This window comes from Cardiocondyla obscurior, linkage group LG15 (assembly GCF_019399895.1).
Source record: "Cardiocondyla obscurior isolate alpha-2009 linkage group LG15, Cobs3.1, whole genome shotgun sequence".
Lineage (NCBI taxonomy): Eukaryota > Metazoa > Arthropoda > Insecta > Hymenoptera > Formicidae > Cardiocondyla > Cardiocondyla obscurior.
In genome coordinates, this window is record NC_091878.1 from 2,738,017 (window position 1) to 2,759,245 (window position 21,229).

The window sequence follows — 21,229 nt, forward strand, 5'->3', positions numbered from 1 at the left end:
CTTTAGAATAGAAATTTTTCTGCCGATTAATCTATATCTGGCAAATAATATAAAAATAATCTAATGACTGTAATAACGAAGCTTAAAGAGATAGATTCAACAATTTTCTCGTGTTATTACTGGCAGAATGCAGCATATGAAAATACGCGTCGTATTATGAACGAGGGGAAGTATACGTAAAATGCATTATGAAATACACGGGAATATGTTAACCATGAAAAGTTTCGGTGCTCAGTCATTTACGAACTCTTGAAAGCAAAAGTTTCGCGGCTGTTAAATGAATTTATTCCCACAGTTATATTTTTCGTTTCGTTGTGACTCGACAAAATTTTTTACGCCGGATAATCAACACTAGAATAATATTTTATTATTTCTATTATAATTTTTTTTATCTTACGTTTTCTATTACGGGATTGTATTATTGTATATATGTAACGTTATTGTTTCGGGGCTTAAGACATCAATAGAAAAAACATTCAGGTCTGCAATTTACAATTTTAATTTTAATATCGACGAGAAGAAACCACGCGCGCGGTTTCTCAAAAGTATCAGATTCGGACATTAATTAAAATAATTACAATTGAATAATCTACGGCGTGTTGCCGACAGCGTATTGCCGGTTCACTTACATTTGTGTTTTCCGGTGAGATTAGGTTAGGTTATTTTACATCCTTCTGTCTGTCCGTCCGTCCTTCCTTCCTTCCTTCCTTCCTTCCGTTCATCCGTTCATCCGTCCTTCCGTGGCAGTTTCTAAATTATCCTAACGTGTTGTAGCACTTCACATCACATTTAACACTGTAATACACTGCTCTGCTTTTTTTTATGATCACCATCACTAATCACTGATACTATCACTCGAGACACGAACGACCGAAAAACGACGGAGGATTCTCGCAATGATTCTTTACGATTAAATCAAAGAAGCGCGCCGTACGATTGTCCGTTGTATAAATCAGCATTCTCGGTCCCGACGCCAGAAACTGTCCGCGATATAAAACGAGGTCCAAAAGTCACTTCTTGATTCTTCGATTGATTCTTTGATTCTCTTCGGCAGAACGAACGACGTCGAAAGACTTGCACGAAGCGGCGAATGAGACGGGGCCGCGACGTTGAATGTTCTCCGCGTACTTTATCTTCCTCGAGTTTCGCAAAAATCGCCTACTCGATACGGGATGCGAATCTCGGCCGCGACGAAGAAGACGGGCGAGGTGTAGATCCCGCGCTCCGACAATGGCAGTTGACGGAACCCACTGAATGCCGTTGAAGAAGATGGCGAGTGATGCGGTGTTACCAACCGGTAATACAGAACGCGCAGCGCAATTCAGGACGGACGCTCCTAGCGCTCCGCTCGCGACGTAACCCTGCTCGTCCGAGGCACTTTTCCGAGGCACGAAATCGGGCACGGAACGACGATTAGAATGACAGGAGTGCAGAAAATGATTATTCGGTACGGAGCCGACGGCGTCGACACTAATTCGTACGCGGTACTTCCTATCCGCGGTCGAAAAATACGCGAAATCGCGGAGCGATTAATGACACGTCTTTACGCCCGAAACTCCGCAACTAGACTGAAGTGATCGTTAGAGGATTTCGGACCTTAGAGAGAACGAGAAAACCGCGTAAAAAAGTGAGACAGTCGATAGGCGCGATCGGTGATTGGACGTTGTCCATCTCGCGATAGAAAGAGACAGAGAGAGACGCCCGGCGATCTCGGAGCATCGAGCAACGCCGAGTTGACGAAAAAGAAAAAAAAGACGAACGTAAACAGATCAGCTTGGCGAGCTCGAAGTGTCTTATCGCAAAACAAATGCTCGACGCCCGGAAAAAAAAGCAACTCCGTTTTAAAGCCCCAAAGATGATCTAACAATCTGAATATCTTTTATTTTCGTAAAAACTCACTTTAAAATATATTTAATTCACATCTGCAAAGTATCTCGTTACCCCGACAATTTAACGAGAACACGACGGACGGCTGTGCCAGAGACGTAAATCGCAGAACGCGCGATGTTGGGCGACGTGAAATTTACTCGCGGAACGAGATCGCGGGTAAAAATTTATTGGTAACGTGGAAAAAAAAAAAAAATGTTTGCATCGTTCGCGGTTTGTTTCGTCGATTGCGTCGCGCCGCATCTGTGTGCGTCGAACAATATCGTTTCGCGACGACGCAACGGAACTCGGACCGTAGAGTACGAGGCACACAATAGCGAAGCAGCGAGGCTCCCCGAAAACTTCGTAATGTACGACGTCATGATGTACTGCGGGCGTAACCCGAAACGTTGGCCGCGTCGTAAAAGATGAGCGACATTTACGAGGCCGCCGTGGATTCGACGGTAACTCTAAACGATCTAGAGATCTCCGCGATGCCGCCGGGGGTGATCGTTGCCGTTCACCTCGGAATGGTGCAGCGCTAAGTGAACTCGCTGGTACCTGCGGGCTCGCGCGCCCGTTACAGATCGAAGGAGAAGCGTTAATCTTCGAGCGAACAGATGGACGCAACGGCGGACGTAACGATCGCCACTAGAAACGTCCTGTGAACTTCCACCAGCCGCGGTCGATTCGTTAAACAGAACCGGACGCGTGCGGCACGTTTAAGGTACGCTTAAACGATAACAACGTTCTCGGCATTTTAAAAGTGCATTTACAAAAGGGTTCAACAAATGTTAAATGCGTTAAATGCATCGAATGCATTAAATAAATTTCAATCTAGCGGAATTGTCGCGGTGCTTTTTCTGAAAGCTAAAAGCTTTCCAAAAGTGATTGATGTATTAATTTGTAAATCGTACGTGGCAAATATAGCGACGTGGAAATAATCAAAACTTCGCGATAATATATTTGAATTTCTAGCTTCTGTAATTGAACTTTAATTGATAATGGCTCGTCGTAAAAATAAAATAGTATTACTTGATATTTAGAATTAGAGATATACGTTTTTAACAAAGGTTCTATAAAAATATGTAGGACATTGCATCAATGTTGCATAGTTAAAGTAAACGAGTTATGCAGAACGTGACGAAAATATTACCGAGATCGTGGACCCCTCGGTGATGAGAACCAAAATAACTTTAAGCGATTTAGCTTTCGTTGGGGCAATTCGGCGAGAGAGACCGCCGTTACTCCAAAACGATAAGTTACGAAGTTGCCATTATCCAAAGTAAATATATGTTACACCGTAGTAATAATATAGCCACGAACTGTAAGGGTTCGGAGGACCACTTGAACAAATAATACATATTCGCGTTTACGTAGTATCGACATTCCATTTTCCAAAACTACCTCTACGCGTATCGCAATAATGATTTAATTAATAATATTTGACGAGAAATAAAAAAATAATCGCGGATAATTTAATATTCGTGAACGAAAGTTGTTGAAATAATTGCTTTAATTCGCGCATGTTTTTTATTTATTTCTTTTATTTTATGCGATAATTAATATTTTACATATAATATGCAATCGATCGAGTAGTCCTAATTACAAAAATGATAAAAAGTATTCGTGGGCAAACCAGATAGCGATATAAAGAATATTTTAAAGAATTAAGTGATAACATACGATGAAATATGCGCGGGCGTATAATTTATTCGGTGTTTTTCAGAACTCTGCAACGGAGTATCCGATAAAAGGTAAATGTAAATTTAATTTGAGAAAAATGCCGCTAATCGGAACGAAGTCTGCTTTATTAAAATTTAATTTATGCACTAGAATCTCTTTATAAGCTTCTCTCTGAATTCATATTTTAGATGCCTGATAGAAGAATGTCGGCTCGATAAGAAAATTATAAAATAGATTCCTTAAGGTAATGACAAGCCTTTCCAATCTGGTAGTGTATGTATACTTGACTGAGATCATGTAGTATCTTTATATTTAATTTTAAACAGAATAGTTTCCTTTTTTACTTTTTTATTTTTTAATTTGAGCTTAGCAAATGCATAATAGACATACTTTTTGCGAATTGTGTCAACATATTTATCATGAAACTTGAATACATTTAAATATAACGACTGAACAACTATTCGTAACATTAGTTCGCCAGTTTTGTTTTTCACTTTTCGATTTGATTGCTTAATCGACTATTAATTATATTTAGTAATTAATTACAATAACTAATTAAGTTGTTATTTAATTATATATCAATTTTCATTAGAGTTTAATATATTCACTGCATTTATCATAGAAATTAAGAATTCACAAATAAGGACATACATACATGAAACGATATAACATTCTTATTATTACAATTTAGCATTTCGCTATTTTATGATTTTCATAAATCTCATATTATTTACATGCATTGTGTCAATGATTGCCACTGAGAAATTAAAAAAGAAATGCACGCTATACTTATAGTTAAAATTCCAAAACCGCGAATTCTCAAAGAAGCCTTTACGCGTCGGGCTTTATTAAGAACGAGATGGATATCGCGTTGTGATATGCGTAAAATAACGCGGTACTTCGCTTTTAACGCTTCTTGATATTTCTTTTCTTGTCAACTTTACGTGAGAATGCAACAAAAGATTACAGTCTCCGACGTGACGAATAAGAATAAAGATCATAGCGAAAGAGAAGAGATGAGACGCGGTCCACGGTGAAAAGTCTCTGATTAAAATCACGAAAAGGTGGCGCAAATGCGCCTAGCGTGAAGCCGCGGAATATACGACATGAATATTTTTAATAAAGTAATCGTCGCGCACGAGTTAAGCTCGAGATTGCCCTGTCTATTTTTTTTTTTTTTTTTAATTTTTTCCCTCCCTTTAAAAACGCTACGGTTATGTATCGATATTTAATGTCGCTATAAAATTTGATTATTTGTGAGAAATATTTATTTCGTCAGATTTGCCGTAGGTAACATTGCCTATTTGATTATTAATACAGACATTAGTTTGAGATATTGCAATTGAAATAATTATTTCCGCGTGCTGCTACCTTCCTCCTGCTTATTACAAATCGTGCATTCAGAAAAGCACGCCATGTATATACAATATTCGATATTACTGAATAATTTTCTCGTTTACTTGCTCATGATAAATTGAGCTTCTATGTCACGTCACAGTTGTATGCAGCATAAAGTTAATTAAAGGTAAAGCAATGATCTGTTTTATTCTGAAGAGAAATGAATGGCCGATCAAGTTTAATTAAACGGGTTTAGTTAGAATAACAAGAAATATTCATTTCAAAATACATAATGGGCTGTAGTACAATTGAAAGTATCTGGAAATCCATATAATGAAAATCCATTTGGATTCAATTACGAAGAAAGGAATGAAGAAAATATACGTGAAAATAAATAGCGTGCGATACGAATAGTATAATAATGCGTTCTGTATAACAAAATCATTCTCCACAAAACCGGGCTTCGGTTGAATCGAAAGAGATGCTGAATACAACAGCAAATAATAATTATTTAATTTTAATATATCAAAGTAGCGCTTTTAAAAAATGTTGAAAAAAAAAATTTAATAAATCTGAACAGTTTGGTTGTAATTGAAAAATGTTACGTAATTTGTAAGCTTAAAAAATACAAATCGACAAGCTGTATAATAATTTTGCTGAGCAACATTCTACTATCGAATTTCAGTTGAAACCCCAAAGTTCATAAATCTTCACAGGCTAAGAAACTAACGCGCAGCGACTGCAAAGAAAGCTCCTTAGCTGATTAACTTATCGCTCTTTCACTCCGAGAATTAATGAATACTGAGAGAGACAGAGAGTGAGAGAGAGAAAGAAAGAGAGAGAGAGAGAGAGAGAGAGAGAGCGGTAAGCCTAGTATTAAATTTCATGAGATATTAATTAAATTCAAACAGAAATTAAGATGGCGCGGAATTATGCTGTGTGATGACAGACATTGCAGGAAAAAGTTGACGGATATTGCATTAATTATCATTGTCGTTCCGAACTTGCTAAAATAACAGGAAACATAACTTTCGCGCGAAACAGAAGATAATAAATAATGTCGCTCGTTCAGCTGTGTACGATACGGAAAAGAGCTACGCGACTGAATTCGCTGTCTCGTCGCTTTTTGTGATATACGCGAAATTGATAAGCGCCACGAGCATTGGCGCTAGGCATTCTGTCCCGTGCGTTGATTGCGGCCTCTTAACTCCGTGGCATGCACATCCCGCTGCGGAAAGTGCACTGCGGAAAACACCGGCATGCGCCCGAAGGAGGTGCGAGATGAGAGGATAGCTCGTGCGTGCATCCTCATACGTACCTACGGTGCCCGGCACCGTGTATGCCTAGTCTACGGTCCGCAAGAGGTTGATTACAATATATGAATATTCAGCGGGGCAGCCCCCGTGCGCGCCTTTACTGTTCCTTTTTCGCCTCCTCGGGCTTTATACGAGGGGGATAGCTCGGCCGCTTGCCGAGCCACCAGCCACCCACTGGCGGCCACCGACGGCAAAGTTCGGAAACCACCTTAATTAATTCTCACGGAAGTGAAACCTTCGTTAACGCCGGTTTGCACTAATTAGAACAAATTAAAGAAAAACGGAACGAAAGCATCTCCGAATATCCCACCGTTATTATTGTTGCCGGATGTTTGTTTCATTAGTTACCGTGGATGGCAAAATTAGCGAATTTGAGACGTAACGGAGATAATTAAAGCAGAAAGAACAGATTTAAACCAAAGGAAAAAAAAGAAACAAAACTACGTTGGGTTTTTCTTTTTCATGATTACTTTTTTTATTTTTTAAATTAAATTTTTCGTTTCTGACAGTATAGCAGTTTACGAACGTTTGCTTCGGATCGGTTTATTTAGTTATTCGTATCGTCTAACTCCCATGCGAGTCTGTAAAGTGTAATGTCGACGAGCGGAATTTCCAAATTCAATCAATGTCCGAGGCAGGCTAACGCCTTTGAATAAATACACGTGCACCCTTCAATTTGGTCGTATCGACCGATTAACATTTACACAATTTGGAAATGTTTTAACATTACAAAATTTATATCTGCATTTACGTAATTAACCCACTTTCAATTGCAATTCGACAAATATCGATAAAAATTGCAGCGGGCAAAAATATGTTTCATATATTGCGTTACTATATGCCATGCACGATAATCCAGTATAATAAAATCGTAACGATAAAATTTAATTGCGCAACATCTATACTTCGTAAAACGTTTCGAAATTTTCGTGGCCAGCACTCCAACAAAATTAACCCATTTTATCGTACGATAGCTCTGTACCTTTCATTTGGATAATGTTTTGTTCTGTTAGCTGGCGCATAAATGTACCACGTGTATTGAATTTTATCAAACTCGCGCGTATCACTGTTTCTTTATTTATCACAAATATTAATACACATTGCACTAATTACGAATTCGAGACATTAAAAAACTGGTTTTTACGATAAACACATGTATATAACGATTAAAATAGAAAGGCGTTTTTAATCGGCTTTCCCAACTTACTTTCCGATTTATAAAAAATATAGTGAATATCATTTACGCGTCGTAATAAATTTAATCTCGCAATACAAATTTAATTAAAATAAAAAAATAATAATAATTAAAATTTACAAGGTAATAGAAAATAAGCTGACGGAAACTCCCGCGGTACAAAATAAGCCAAACTAGAGAACCAACCATCATCGTAAAAAAAAAAAAAAAAAAAAAAAAAAGAGCAAAAACAAATATATTCGATTTAACACGGCTTGAAAAAATTTTAACTAGACATAATACTCGATATAATATTCGGTGTATAAATTTTTTTATAACACGTTCAACTCAGTCAAGGTAGCGAGCGAAAAACATAAAGAAAGCTCAGCCACTGGTGATCTTGCGAGACAATAGCGCGCATTCCTCAAGCAAATAAGCCGGCAGTCGAGACTCGCGGCCCGCAGTGAGCACATCGCTATATATTCGGCGCTCCGAAAAGTAATTATAATTTGATTCGATTTAACACGGCGTTTTTAAGATAGGATAAATGTCGATACTAAATAAAATTTAATAAAATAGATTGTTACACCGGGGAAAAAAAGAATTCAATAGAGAGTGATTTTCAACAACGGCCCGGCAACGTATCGAGCGGCGACTCCACTGGAATGCAATCAATCGCATCGGTACCCTTTTCCCTGCCAGTTAAGGGTGGAAACTGCACAACCGTTGATTTCACTAACGTTTTGTACGCGTTCCACGGTTACAAACCTACTCGCCTAATACTTCTTAATTTCACGAATTTTGTTCGGCATTTATGACAAATATTTGAGCTCTTTTTTTGCCCAAATGTTTCCGTAATAAAAATAAAAATTTACTAGCAGGTGTAAATTTTGTTAAAAAAAAAGTACGTAATGTGTAATTATCGAACGGTACTTTAGAAGCTTAAAATCTTTTTGGTAAAAAGAATTTAAAGTGCAATTTTTAATTAAAGCACTTGTCTCTTACTTGTCTTGTTTGTTTGTCGCGCGCGATTTGCAGAAGTAAAAATTTTCAGACACATTTTAAGGAAAAATAAACACGTATACTAGATACATTCGTACTGCTATAACGCGCGTATATTTCGGCGTACAGTATAGTTGTGCCATTCGGCGATATATTGTATTGCGTACGGTAACTGCAACGACACGGCGCGCGGCGGTTTCATCGCGGAAGATAATACGAAATAATCATCGTATTAATTTCTCGCGTGAAACGTGAGTGCGAACGTCGCGGTAAGAGCGAAATTGGATTTAATGAAACGAGAAATGAAATAGAATCACGGCGCGGTTAGTGATTTTCAATAACTGACTCCGAAATAGCCGCGGCGCGGCCAGCAGCTCGCCGAGGAATGCAATCAGTCGGTCCGACGCGAAACTTCGTTGGCTTTGGCCGTAGCCTTTGGCACGTAACGATAAAAGCAGCCTGTGTAACGCGGCCCAGAACGCACCGGGAAATGCAAAATCTATGCAACAATCTATTCTCAGGCCTGTTTCCATCAGCCTCGCTGCTTAATATCGAGCATTGACGCGGGGGAGAAGGCGGCGTGGAAAATGCGCGGACGGCTGCCGATGCAAATAGGCGTGGTAGGGTACAGATTGCTCAACAGACTTGAAAAGGGATTTGGCTCTATCCCTCTTTCAGGCATCACCGTATTACTCGATTGGAGTTCGCGTATCCGATGATTTGCCGGTCGTAGTCGAGTCACGATCGACGTATTACAATTGCACGACGATTTACCGTCTGCACGATTCGGCGAGCAACCAATTAGGTTTCCGAAAATATGGGGAAGCAGTATATCGATATACGGTTTCGAAAATTTACATCGAGCTACTCGAATCACAATAAGAGAAAGTAATTTATGGCAAAATTTATTAATTTTTTATTATATATTTTGCTCCTCAAAAATATCAAAAGCGCAAATTACTAAATTTTCAAATTTCAAATCTAATATATTTATTAGAATTAAATTTAAGCAGATAGAAAACTTAATTTAATTTTGCTTATTAAGTTTGCATGATCAAACCTGTGACTTTATATAAAATACGAATACTGCCTATATAAGTGTTCTATCTACGTTACAGTTTTTTTTTCTTTTCACAAAAAGAAAAAAGTAAAAAAATGTTATTGATTGCGGTGCGTTTGCAATCATCGATCGAGTCGATGTAATCCGATTACAGACGTATACATATCGTTGAACATTCGATGCACGTACGTTTGTTATTAAGTTTATATATAAAATAAATCTTTTCCGCTAAAAGGCGAGTCGTCGGCGGTAAATGGATTAAAATCGGACGTTCGACCGCGACACTGCTAAGTCATAATAAGAAAATATGCTCGAAACTTTGTCCCAGTTGCGTAAAGAATGCTACCTCGACAAAAGTTAGAAAGGAAAGCCATTCTCAGTATTACATTATTCTCGTTAGGTCGTGCGGCGCTTTAAAGTACGTGTTCTAAAGACGAATCTATTTCAGAAATTATAAGAGCCCGCCGAACGCTGCGAGAGTCGCTGAATGTGTACGTGAATAATTTCGTCTGAACGAAACTTTTCGAGAGAAAGACTATCATTATTAAACTTTTCTCTTTACTGGACCGAACTTACGGGGAATAGGTAAACCAGTTTTGTATTTAATATCGATATTTTCATTTAACCGTTACGGAAAGTTGTATTCGTGCGCGATACTTAACTTCATGGCGCATATTTTAAATTTATTTTATAAATACAATATACATTGTATTACAATCTGCTTTTTGGAAGATGCAACGAATAGTGCGGTAAGTTTAAGACATTCAAAATGTTAAGCTCAAAGCCCGCAAAAATAGATAAAAGTTACACTTTTTCTTCATAAATGGATCTTGTAATCACTTAGCGAATACTTGTTCTCAATATCGAGAATAAAAAAAAAGAAAAAGAAAATTATTCTGAAAACTGTACTGAAATTTTATGATCATAGCGACTGTCGGGAAAATTGACGGGGGAAAAAATAGAGAAATAGCAAGGGTGATGACAAAAGTTGTGACCCACAATATCAGGGAAACGGGAACTAGGGAAGAAATAAAACCCGTCGCGCGAAAATCCGAACACAGCAGACGTCTGGTCAACAAAGGGTCTGTCGACCAATCTCTCACAGTAACAATACTCTTGAGAAAGATCAAGAAGGGTCGTAAAAGACCACGAGACAGGTTCGCTTTTATGACTGACAACTGTCACTTTAGCTAAAATATCCTCTAACAGAGAAAACATCGAGAAACGGTAAAAATATTTTATACACCACTTTGTAAATCCCGTACGAAAATAAGAATCCCTTAGCTAAAATTAAATTTAAATACAATTTCATAATTAATTAAGATAGACGTATATTAAATAAATAAAAATTGCAATAAAAATGAGATTATACAAATCAATAAAAATTAATTATAATACAAACGTTGAAAAATAAAAATTGCACGTTGCGAAAGAAAAGCTGGAGGAAATTTAAGACGCAAGAGAATACGAGAATTAAAAGAAAAGGAAGATTAATAAAAATTTGAAGCACAAAAGTTGACGATATCGTAAGAAGGGCCGGAAATAAAACAGGCGCGTGGGTTTCGAGAGGCGGCGGACGACCAGCGGCGGATTTCTGTTCTCAAGATAACGATATATACCCTCGGGAAACAGGAGGATAGAGATGAACGAATTTCCTTTGTGAAATAAGAAAAAGATAGACAGCAGAGACGACGCGATCAAGAATAGAAAGGTGTGCCGCAACTCGTTCTTTTTCGAGCGAGAGAAGAAAACACGCTCGATGAATCGAATATCCTGTTCGAAAAGCTAAAAAGTATCGGACAATGTGACGTCTGGTTGCAACAAATTACCTTGATCTAGCTAGAACGCCGTTACATCGCGTATCACTATAATCGGAAATCGAATTACAAATATCTACAAGACTGCCGATACCATTTTTTTTTTTTTTTTTTCTAACATCAATGACTCGCGTTAAGAGTTCAATAACTTGAATCATTTTAGCTTATTTTTTTTCTTCTTAAGATCCGGAACAATTAATTATAATTTTTATATTACAATAATACAGCAAGATAATTTGTAAAAAATATTTCTTTTTAAATACATAAATAAAGAAAAAAATTAATAGCCTCAGATATATCTTAAAAATATGATAATAGTTTGAAATTTAGGTAAACCGCGGTTAAAAATTCTAAAATAACTTATAACAGTTTATCTGCCATCGACGCTAACTATTCCTGAAAACCTTTTTCGTAGTTAACCCATCGAATCTGAGCGAAATACTCGCTTCCTCTCCGTGAAATGTTTATGCACTCGCCATATGGCGCGGCCAGCAGCTGAATTTAAATTGCAAATTTGCCATTGGAAAAACATCGTCGTACTCGACTCCGTGTATTTGGATATACGTCTCTGAAGAGTGATCCATGTTACGCATCTCTCTAAATGCTAAGCCCCTAAGTATTTACTAATTGAAAAAGCTTTATGATCACCGTGGCTAGATAGAAGAAAAATCTTCTGTTATTCAACTATCGATTACCACGGGGAATATCTTTGTCTATATAGCACGACATATAAACTATCGTAAGGAATTTACATACAAACACAGACATGATAATGAGTTTAATATGCGTTCTAATGAGATTTGCCATTAGGCACAATCAATGTACATTAATTATAATCACGAAAGCACCGCAATTTAATCAATCAATTATGCAACTCCGTAACTGAGAACCAACAGGAAGATAGAGTGGCATTATGGAGACGTGCTTTGGAAACTTGTTAATGAGCTTGCGAAACACCTTTGTCGATTAAGACATTTTGAAGTCACCAATACAGACCCCCATCGATGTCATTACAACATTACCGGATAAACATTTTTAATCGGTAATGTCGAAGCCGGCCCGGTTGTCAAGCCTTCCGTGAATATCGTTTCTAAAGCGTTTAATTATACAATGAGCATACGGCTCATTTGTTCGTCTCTAATAAACGATAAAATTATCACCTCACTAAAATTGTCGGCACGTAGGCTTGATCTATCAATTTAATACCATTAGATCAATTAAATTCTGATCGACAGCCAGGCAATTTGGCTGTGACGTGGACACCTAACGAGAATGCTGGTGTGCCAACGAGAAGTTGGTAAACATTAAACGCTCGTAAAACGTAATCCTCCGTGCTGCTCGTTTATTCAAACGACAATACGATCCGCTAATTCGCACCGCGGTGTTTTATGCGAACGGTTTAATATTTTGCACGCTGTTGTTTCGCCACACGACTTTCCAACATTTTTAAATCGGATTAAGTTTTTTTTTTGTTTTTTTTTTTTGAGGGGGGAGACACTAAATAATAACAAAATTATAAGATATTATTTGATTTGTGCGAAGACCATACAAATGCGTAATAAATATTCGTGTTGTAATTTAATAAAAATATGGGTATTCAAATACAATTAATTACACGCGCCGCGTACTACATTGCATTTATGAAGAATAATTGTAGGCGATCGCATGTCAAGATTATATATTTTATAGCATCAAGTACTTAATCCTTGTGGGGTAGCAAATTAATTTTTGTTAAAGATATTAATGCGATCATTAAAATAATAAATATATTATACACGCGCCGCGTTAAATTGTTTCGTGGTAAAAGTTAGCATACCCCGGGAAGATAAAAGTAACCAACAAGAGATGGTTCACATACTACAACATTAAAGTACACTACAGTATTCCGCCAACGTATAGCAACGGAAAATAGTCCGGAATAAAAATAAGCGTAGAATGTCACTCTAAAGTTACAATGGACTGCGGAGGGTTAAAACGTAAAAAAGAAAAAAAAATAGACTAACAAAATAAAATATAGTTCGTCAGAGTTGCGACGGAGGAAGAATAAAGTACTAAAATACACATTCATCATGTTGCAAAACTGACAAAAATGATTGTATTTCCTAAGTTTCGTTCTGTTTATTGTAAATTGTAATTATTATAATACAAAAAAAAACGATTCAATGACCTAACACCCATATTATTTGGAGGGTTAAAGTTTCTACCGATTCCTTCAGTAACGATTTCGAAGATATCTCATGAGTTGATAACTACGACACTCGCATTACATTAAACGATCAGAACCATGATGCGAAATAAACCTCGACAATAAGAAATGCTTACCGAGGTTTTGCGATTGTAAAAGAGAAGTGCAATGTCGTTCTAAAGTTGCAGTAAACTACAAAAAGTTAAAGCATGAAGAAACACTCGGCGCCGTACAAAACTTCAAGATACAATGGAATCAAGATACTCTCTTAGTTTAGCGAGTTGCAGTTTCATCGAAGTTCTTGATGTGAAATACGAAATGCAGTCTGTATACATCGCGATTATGTCGAAAGCGGAATGGTCGGAAGTTATAATAAGGCGTTTTACTAAAGAATAATAAAAAAAATACGGTCTAAAAGCGGCGGAAGGTAACTTTTAATGCAAAATAAAAGTTCAAGTATCGTTATAAAAAAAAAGTATGATGGATCAGCTTATTGTACTTTCAACAACATCGATAACGTGCAGAAGAAGGACCTTCATTCAATAAACCTCGTAAACTGAAGAAAGAAATGCTCATTTCCTTCTTTAATAATTAACAAAATAATAATGATACCCGATTAAATTATATATATAGCATTGTAACATCGGCTATAAATTTTCATGCAATAAAAAAAAAAGTATTGTAGTTTTTCCACATGATGACACAGATATTACGTAACAGTTGCGATATAAACTCAAACTAATAGTTTCGCATATTCGTTCTGACGCTTTCGTTCCGTTGCTCTAAAAAATACTGCCGTTATAAATCACCGTCCCGCGAGTCTTGGCGCGATTGTATTATAAAATGCGGGCAAATTAATTCCGATTCCGGTGGGAAAAATATCCGACGAAACGCGAGATCGAACAATCGCCGTGTATGCTATCGCGCCTTCGTTACTCCGCACGGTGTGCGCATTGGCATTAATTATCTCCGTATAGATATTGAAATAAGGATTTATAGCTAAGGGAATCTCTGGCCCTGTATCTGCGATTCGCGAAATCCCTGCCCTGCGGTATGTCTGATCATTATATAGAACATGCCGGAGAATCCTGATTGTAATTTGATTGTCCTGCGCAATCTGCACCGAAGAAAAAGTGTAATAAAACAATTAGAGAGAAAGAGAGAGGGAGAGAGAGAGAGAAAGAGAATTGATATACGGTCTTGTCTACGGATAATTTATAATAAAGAACGATCGGCGAGAGTATATCTCTCTATCATTTTAACGAGCAGCTTTTTATTTCCCCGAACAAATAAAGCGAGCCCTGATTCCACAACATATACGTTAAATTGATTTTTTGAAATAATTGTAAAATATAATAGTAGGTTACTTCGTTTAAAAATGTTTATGCTCTTATCTTCTTCAAGACTTTAATTTCTAGCACGTAGCGGAACGAATTAAGGCAGCGTTTGATGTAGAGCGTCCGTTCGTGTTACAAGCGGTTAATTAACTTTACTACTTTCGCAAGCCCTTGACGCTCGAAATGCGCGCAAAGGACTTTGTTAAGATTCGGTGCAACCCGTGAATTATAGACATCTGCGCAATGTAAGTTTGAAATCTTGATACAGAACTCTTCTGTCGAGTTGTATCTGAAATTTAAATCACGTTGTTTCGCTCAGAATATTTAATTCAGAAACACACAAAAAACCTCTGTCATAATCCATTAATTAATCCAATTAATAACAAACTCCAAATATAAAATTAAATTTAAATAAAAAAATTACATTGACCTAAACTATCTGCATTGTAAAACAGCGGTAACGATAAATTCGATCCAACGATATCTTTGATTACTGGATGCGGTCGATCTGACGTGTCCTATCACTTTTTAGAAAGACGCGCGAGGTCGATGATACTTGAACACGAGGACAAGATATCTTATCCCTTTCAACTCTTTCGTTCGCTTTTGCTGCGCAGGTCTTGGATGCAACTCTGCACCCTTGATCGCTGCATCTGCCGTGCCACTTTATGACAATGCATTTCCCATTCCATCTATCTGTTTTCCGCGTGAAAGACTTGAATGCCATCGATAAAATATTAAGGGCGTATACATATATATAATAAAGTGTAAAAAGAACATTTGAATAAGTTAAATGATAGCCGTTTCAATAAGGAAATTAATTAAAAATGCAAAAGCGACAAAGTAAAATTATTTTCACATTTTTCCGTTCAAAGATAACTTATCTTATATTTCATTTCTAAAAAAAAAAGAAAAAGGAAATGCCAATATTATTATCTAAAAGTGTCAATATATTATTAGAATGAAATTTCAATTGCTGCATTTCGAAGCGTAATATTTTGTTAAATGTTAATTAAATTTGAACAATAAGATTCTTCCTCGCTTTTAAGTCCGATAAAGATTTGACGTTCTGCATCAGATTCGATATTAAGTACAAATTCGTGTACTAGAGCGAGATAAATCGTGGAAATTGCAGTTGTTACGGGAAAGAGATTTCCATTCTTAAGAAATTGAAATAACGTTGCGGAACTAATTTCCGGTGGGAAAAAAAAGAAAAATCGTTGAAAGACAGTTTGATGAAAAGGCGTCTAAACAATGTAATTTGTCGATTTCGGAACATTGGGGGCCATTAATTCACAAAATTAACCGGATAAATCGAAAGCTTGGAAGCGGTGGAAATCTACGAGTGGATAACAACCGGCCGCGGCGGGCGAACGCTGCAAAGAATGCTCGTCTGCCGTTATTGGTTCGGAGAAAATGCCGAATCACCGTCCTTTTAACGCATTCTTTCAATAGATGAGAAATTTACTTTCTTGTAACTTAGATACCGAACGAGAGTATGCGATAAATCGCGAATGCGCTTGAAAGTTACAAATGAAAATCATTTCATTATAAATAATTTCACACGTACGCATGATTAGTCGTAGAATATTATTATCGGCTCACCAAAATGACTGCAATACTACTCATGACAAAGTTGATTACATACCTATAACATAAAAAAAAAAGATACATTAAAATTAGTTATTAACTAAATATAATTTGAAAAATACATTAAAATTAATATCAACGGTATTTGGGGGCAAAATAATAATTTAACGTTACGGCCCCCGAATATTATATAAAATTAGATAAACTTATTCGCACTAAATAAAATAAAATGATTTACACGATATGAGAAATACAGAATACAATTTTATGTAATACGCGAGAATAGTTATGTATGTTACATGTACTCGTTACGATGGGAATGAATTATGACAAGTATCTCACATCGGTCTGCAAGTAGATCTTGAAATATGCAACGAACCATCATAGTCATATACCATTCCCAAGCTCAAATCTCGTAACTCCCCTTCCGTTACTCTCTACGTATACTCTCGCGCACTCATGTTGCACGCATAATGGTTGGTAAAAAAAAAAGTGAACCGACATCCGAAAGATGACGGTATACGTTAAAACGTTCTCCGTTCGTATCGTCCCGACAATATGCAACGAGCGTACACTTGTAAACGAGAAAACGTTAATCTGGCACATTAAGGTACACCAAGTTAGTTATAAAAATTAAAATAACAAATGTTTTTAAATAAAACACATTATATTTTTTATCTTTAATTTTATTAAATTATTATTAGAGTATGTAGAGTTTGTTAAGGATTAATATAAAATTACATGGTGAAGACAAAATTACGATATTGATCACTTAATAGGCTTGGAATCTGTCCAAATGTGCATCGTGCGTGTACATCGACATATGTTAATAGGCGTAATATAATTTCTCTCTCGGAACTGTTCAATAGCATATATTTAATCATAGATTTAGTACATTAAGTGTCAATGTTTAATCTGTGCCTAGCCAATTCTATTACGGTTCGTTGACGATTATTATACGAAATATTGCGGAGAGATCGCATAAAAGAGCGTGATTCAAATTGTTAACATATTATTTATTATTCGAGTAGAAACGTTTCATTTTAATTCCACGCAAATGTCGCGTATCTCAATTACGGCTGATTGGCGGGATCAATGCAAAGAACTTGCGGAGCTTCTCGCAGCGGAGAGATACCAAGTAACAAAGTGAACTCAATCCGAGAGCATTTCATTAACAGGCAGATGCTAAAATTATACTAAGTAGGTCGTTAATCCGATTATTCGGCTTACTTTGAGATGCACGGAAAACCACATTTAGAGCGGAGAATGATATCTGTATAGTAATGAGATAAAAATGCCCGTGGCACGACTTACCGCTGATCCAAAGAAGCACCCGTGTGCTAATAAGACTGAACGCATTTACAAGAGAGCTGCCTTTGTTCTAGCAAAGGTGACACCAAGAGTATTACGGCGAACATTCAATGCGGGAAACGTTTAATAGCATCAAAGAAAAAAGAGGAAGGAAAAAAGTGCTTTTCACCGCCGGACGGTTTGCTTTCAGCGAGTGTTCGAGCACTTAAAGCGAGAAAATTGCAATTTCGGAGGTCAATTTTTTTTTTTTTTATTTCTAATAGAAAAACAAAAATGGGATAAGGGAGATACGCGTTTCCGGAGCGCACGTACGATATTTTCTCATTTTTCACCGCGTGAAATACGTTTTCCGATGCATGCCAGTCATTCTCACGATATGATATATTGTTTTTCGATTTGTACTTCTGTCTTAAATATTATATAAAATAATTTTAGAGATTTAATTCAAATGGCGAGATAACTCAAGCATTAATAAGTAAATAATCTAATCAGGTCACTGATAATTAATTAACCTTACGACGATGAACCAGTTCAACAAAATTTACTTTCCTTAATCCAGTAAAACAGTCTTGTCTTCGTTTAATTAACCAACGAGAGAACGCATAGCAATCGCGAACAGAACAGAGTACAAGATTATATCGCGTGTCGAAGATATTAATAATATATTGCACGCGTTTCGTTCTTCCGCGGAATTTATTTCCCCGCGAAAAAAAGTCCGGAAGATCAGGGGGAGGGAGGGTTGGAGAATACTTTCGCGAGGCGGAAAGAGAACGGGCCGAGACGCAGCGCGCGATGACAGGAGCGAAATGAGAAAAACTGAGGCATAAAATTGCATTTGCTTGCATCGCGCTACCACCTGCCAGTACCTTCGCGGGCATCGCCACCACGTTCTAGCCGCATGCTGCGGCGCAGCTACTGTTTGCTCGTTTAAAAGGCCGGTCTGCCGTGCTTTAATCAAGTTCGCCCGCAGCAAAATATTACCGAACGGAGTTTCAATCCGGAAAGCGATGAATGCCCATAGCCGCGGCTCATTGTGCATTCGCACCGTGTATATCACTCGCCTGGAACGCGCATATCAGCTCTTAGAGCACCCAGCTTTGTCGGATAAAAAAAAAAAAGGAAAAAAGAAAAAAAAAGGAGCACAAATCGGGACATACGTTGCTCACAATAACACCTATGTGCGTTATTGTTCGTGAGGTAATCAGGAAATTGCTGAGATAAATTATTCTGGATCAGTCAGTCAGTCGCGTTCACAGTATTTTTTTCAAACATTAAAATAAATATTCTCATATTAGTCGTGATAATTTTTTCTTGTTGCTGTACTTCGTGTAGAAAGGCAATTATTTTAACTATAATTTATATTGCAGAACTATAACAAGTATTACAGATCGTCTATATATTAGTTAAGTATCTGGGAATATAGCTGAAGCATTTACCAGCATGACTCGAGCTCTAACGGTTTCAATATCTGCAGGTTAAAAAGGAGTTGAGACAGTTAATGTGCCTGTTACGAAATACGAGCAGCCCTTTCGCGCTATCTTGTAATGACGCGCGCGCGCGTAACTTTGATAGACAGAAGGCGTTCTTTATTCGCCATTCGCGGAAGTTTCGCGAGACATCAAGCGATCAAGCTAGTACCAAACCGTTTTACGGCGGCAACTTCTGCGAGATATCCGACGACGGTGCGCCTTTGACAGTTGCGGGGAGCATTTTATGAACGCCCGTTGTATAAAGTACCGCTTCTCTATGCCGTTGCATATTAATGGATACGAGAGCGCTTCCTTAAAGGACATCGTGATAGTAAGGATCGGTGGAACCCTCGGTCATAGCGCCGCCTTCATCTCGCCGAAGATAGTCGATCGCGTGTGGGAAGCGCGAACGAGGAAAGTTAGGAGCGAAATTTGTCTTTATATTGTTGGAAGAGTACTCCCGGCGTCTCCGATTGTCTCATGCATTCTACAACGGCGAAGCTATCGAGAATACCGCGTGATAAGAGAAATTGATATTGACTCCGAGTTCGACCGGGCCGCTCTAACATCCGACTTGCGATGGAGAATGATTACGTTATTCTGTATTGAATCATCCTTCACTGCAAATTATTTCAAACATCGTGACGGTAATGATACATTGCCGAGTCATTATGTGCGTAGCTGTCGGTGCATCTCCCCCGCTCTCTGACTGTCTTCCTTTCGGGAATACGAATTCACATGCGTGCATCGAGAATTCAGTGTTTCTGGACCGTAGCGGAAAGCTGATCTGCGGATGAAGTAACGCAAACTGCATTCGATGTTTCGTATAATATTTCGTAGGGAAACTTTCCCCGTAAGTGAATACGTCAAGTCGAATTTAACTGGAAGAAGGAACGGAGATCGTGTACATACGCAGTCGAGCTTCGGTTTCGATTGTAATGTTTTGCATCGAGTTTGTCGAGAAACCATTTTATTATTAAATATTTGTTTAAATTAAGAACGTATAAAAGCGTTTAAAATTTATACGAAAATTAATGCTTAGAAAATAATTGAAGAAAGCTCGAGAATTTATCCGCAATATTGCGCAAAGTAGCGAGCATATGCAGTGCGATGCTTGCTTCGTAACGTACACTCCGGTTTACGATAAGTAAACGGATTGAACAACGTCTTCATTCAAGATCTCAGAGCTCGGCTGGTTCGAGTCACGCGTATGCAAACGAAGCTTCGCTTACGCATAGCCCGACGGTTGTAAACTTGGAAACACGGTACTTAAAGAGAAGCCAGGTTAATTTTAATTAATGCAATCGAGACGTTAAAGCTGGGAATCGATAATAATTGAATCTTTTGCGAGAAGAAGAATCGACGTAAACGTTACAGAGCGAAAACGTTGTGGAAGAAAACGTGTTAAAAAGTTCTCTTTAGCGCCTCGTAACTAACAATTTATCACTTGACCTGGTTCCCATTTCTTATGCATGACTGCTCTTAGGATTATTTTAATGACGTAACCTTCGCAAACGAAAAACGGCGAGCTGCTGAACGGAATTCTGCGCGCGAGAGCGCCGCTGCATTTCCGCTTGTCGTCTCGAGTGTATCGTGCATGAATTGTTATCTCTGATGAAAGACGATGTCTCGTATCATCCCGCATATTATTTTCGTGCAAGGCAATCGCCGTTGCGTCAAAAGGTAGACAGATATCACGGCGAGCATATTTTACGAGCTTCGAAATTTTCTCGATAATATTAATAACTTTATTAATTTTAATCGCCGGCAAAATGTACACGCGCGAATATCTGAAATGTCAACACGGCTCTCAGAGTATCGTTTACGCATTCGTTATTAAAAATTAATTCAGACAATTCTAAAAGCATGACAATTATTACCTGACAAACATAGCACGATAACTTTAGATGTGTTATAAAAAAAAAAAGGAGAAAAAAACATTAGATGTGATTTCTAATAATAAACCTGAGACTGTCCGACTTTAAAACGTGAATGATTCTCCGTCTGGTTTTCGAAAGCTCGTGCAAATTAAATAATAAGCACAGTGTAATTTTCGCGCTAAAAAAAATACGTCTTGA

General features: G+C 37.6%; 2 protein-coding genes across 12 annotated transcripts in view; both read right to left on the reverse strand.

Annotated features, from left to right (window-relative positions):
• The window catches only part of LOC139108380 (dystrophin, isoforms A/C/F/G/H), a 344,440-nt gene that overhangs the window by 148,910 nt on the left and 174,301 nt on the right, over positions 1–21,229 (reverse strand). The gene's annotated exons all lie outside the window — the stretch shown is intronic.
• Positions 11,507–21,229, reverse strand: part of LOC139108386 (nascent polypeptide-associated complex subunit alpha, muscle-specific form-like) — a 48,992-nt gene continuing 39,269 nt past the window's right edge. Inside the window, exon 2 of the mRNA XM_070666623.1 lies at positions 11,507–16,429. Within this exon, the coding sequence (XP_070522724.1) occupies positions 16,403–16,429 (27 nt within the window). The 3' untranslated portion in view covers positions 11,507–16,402. The remainder of the gene's footprint in view (positions 16,430–21,229) is intronic.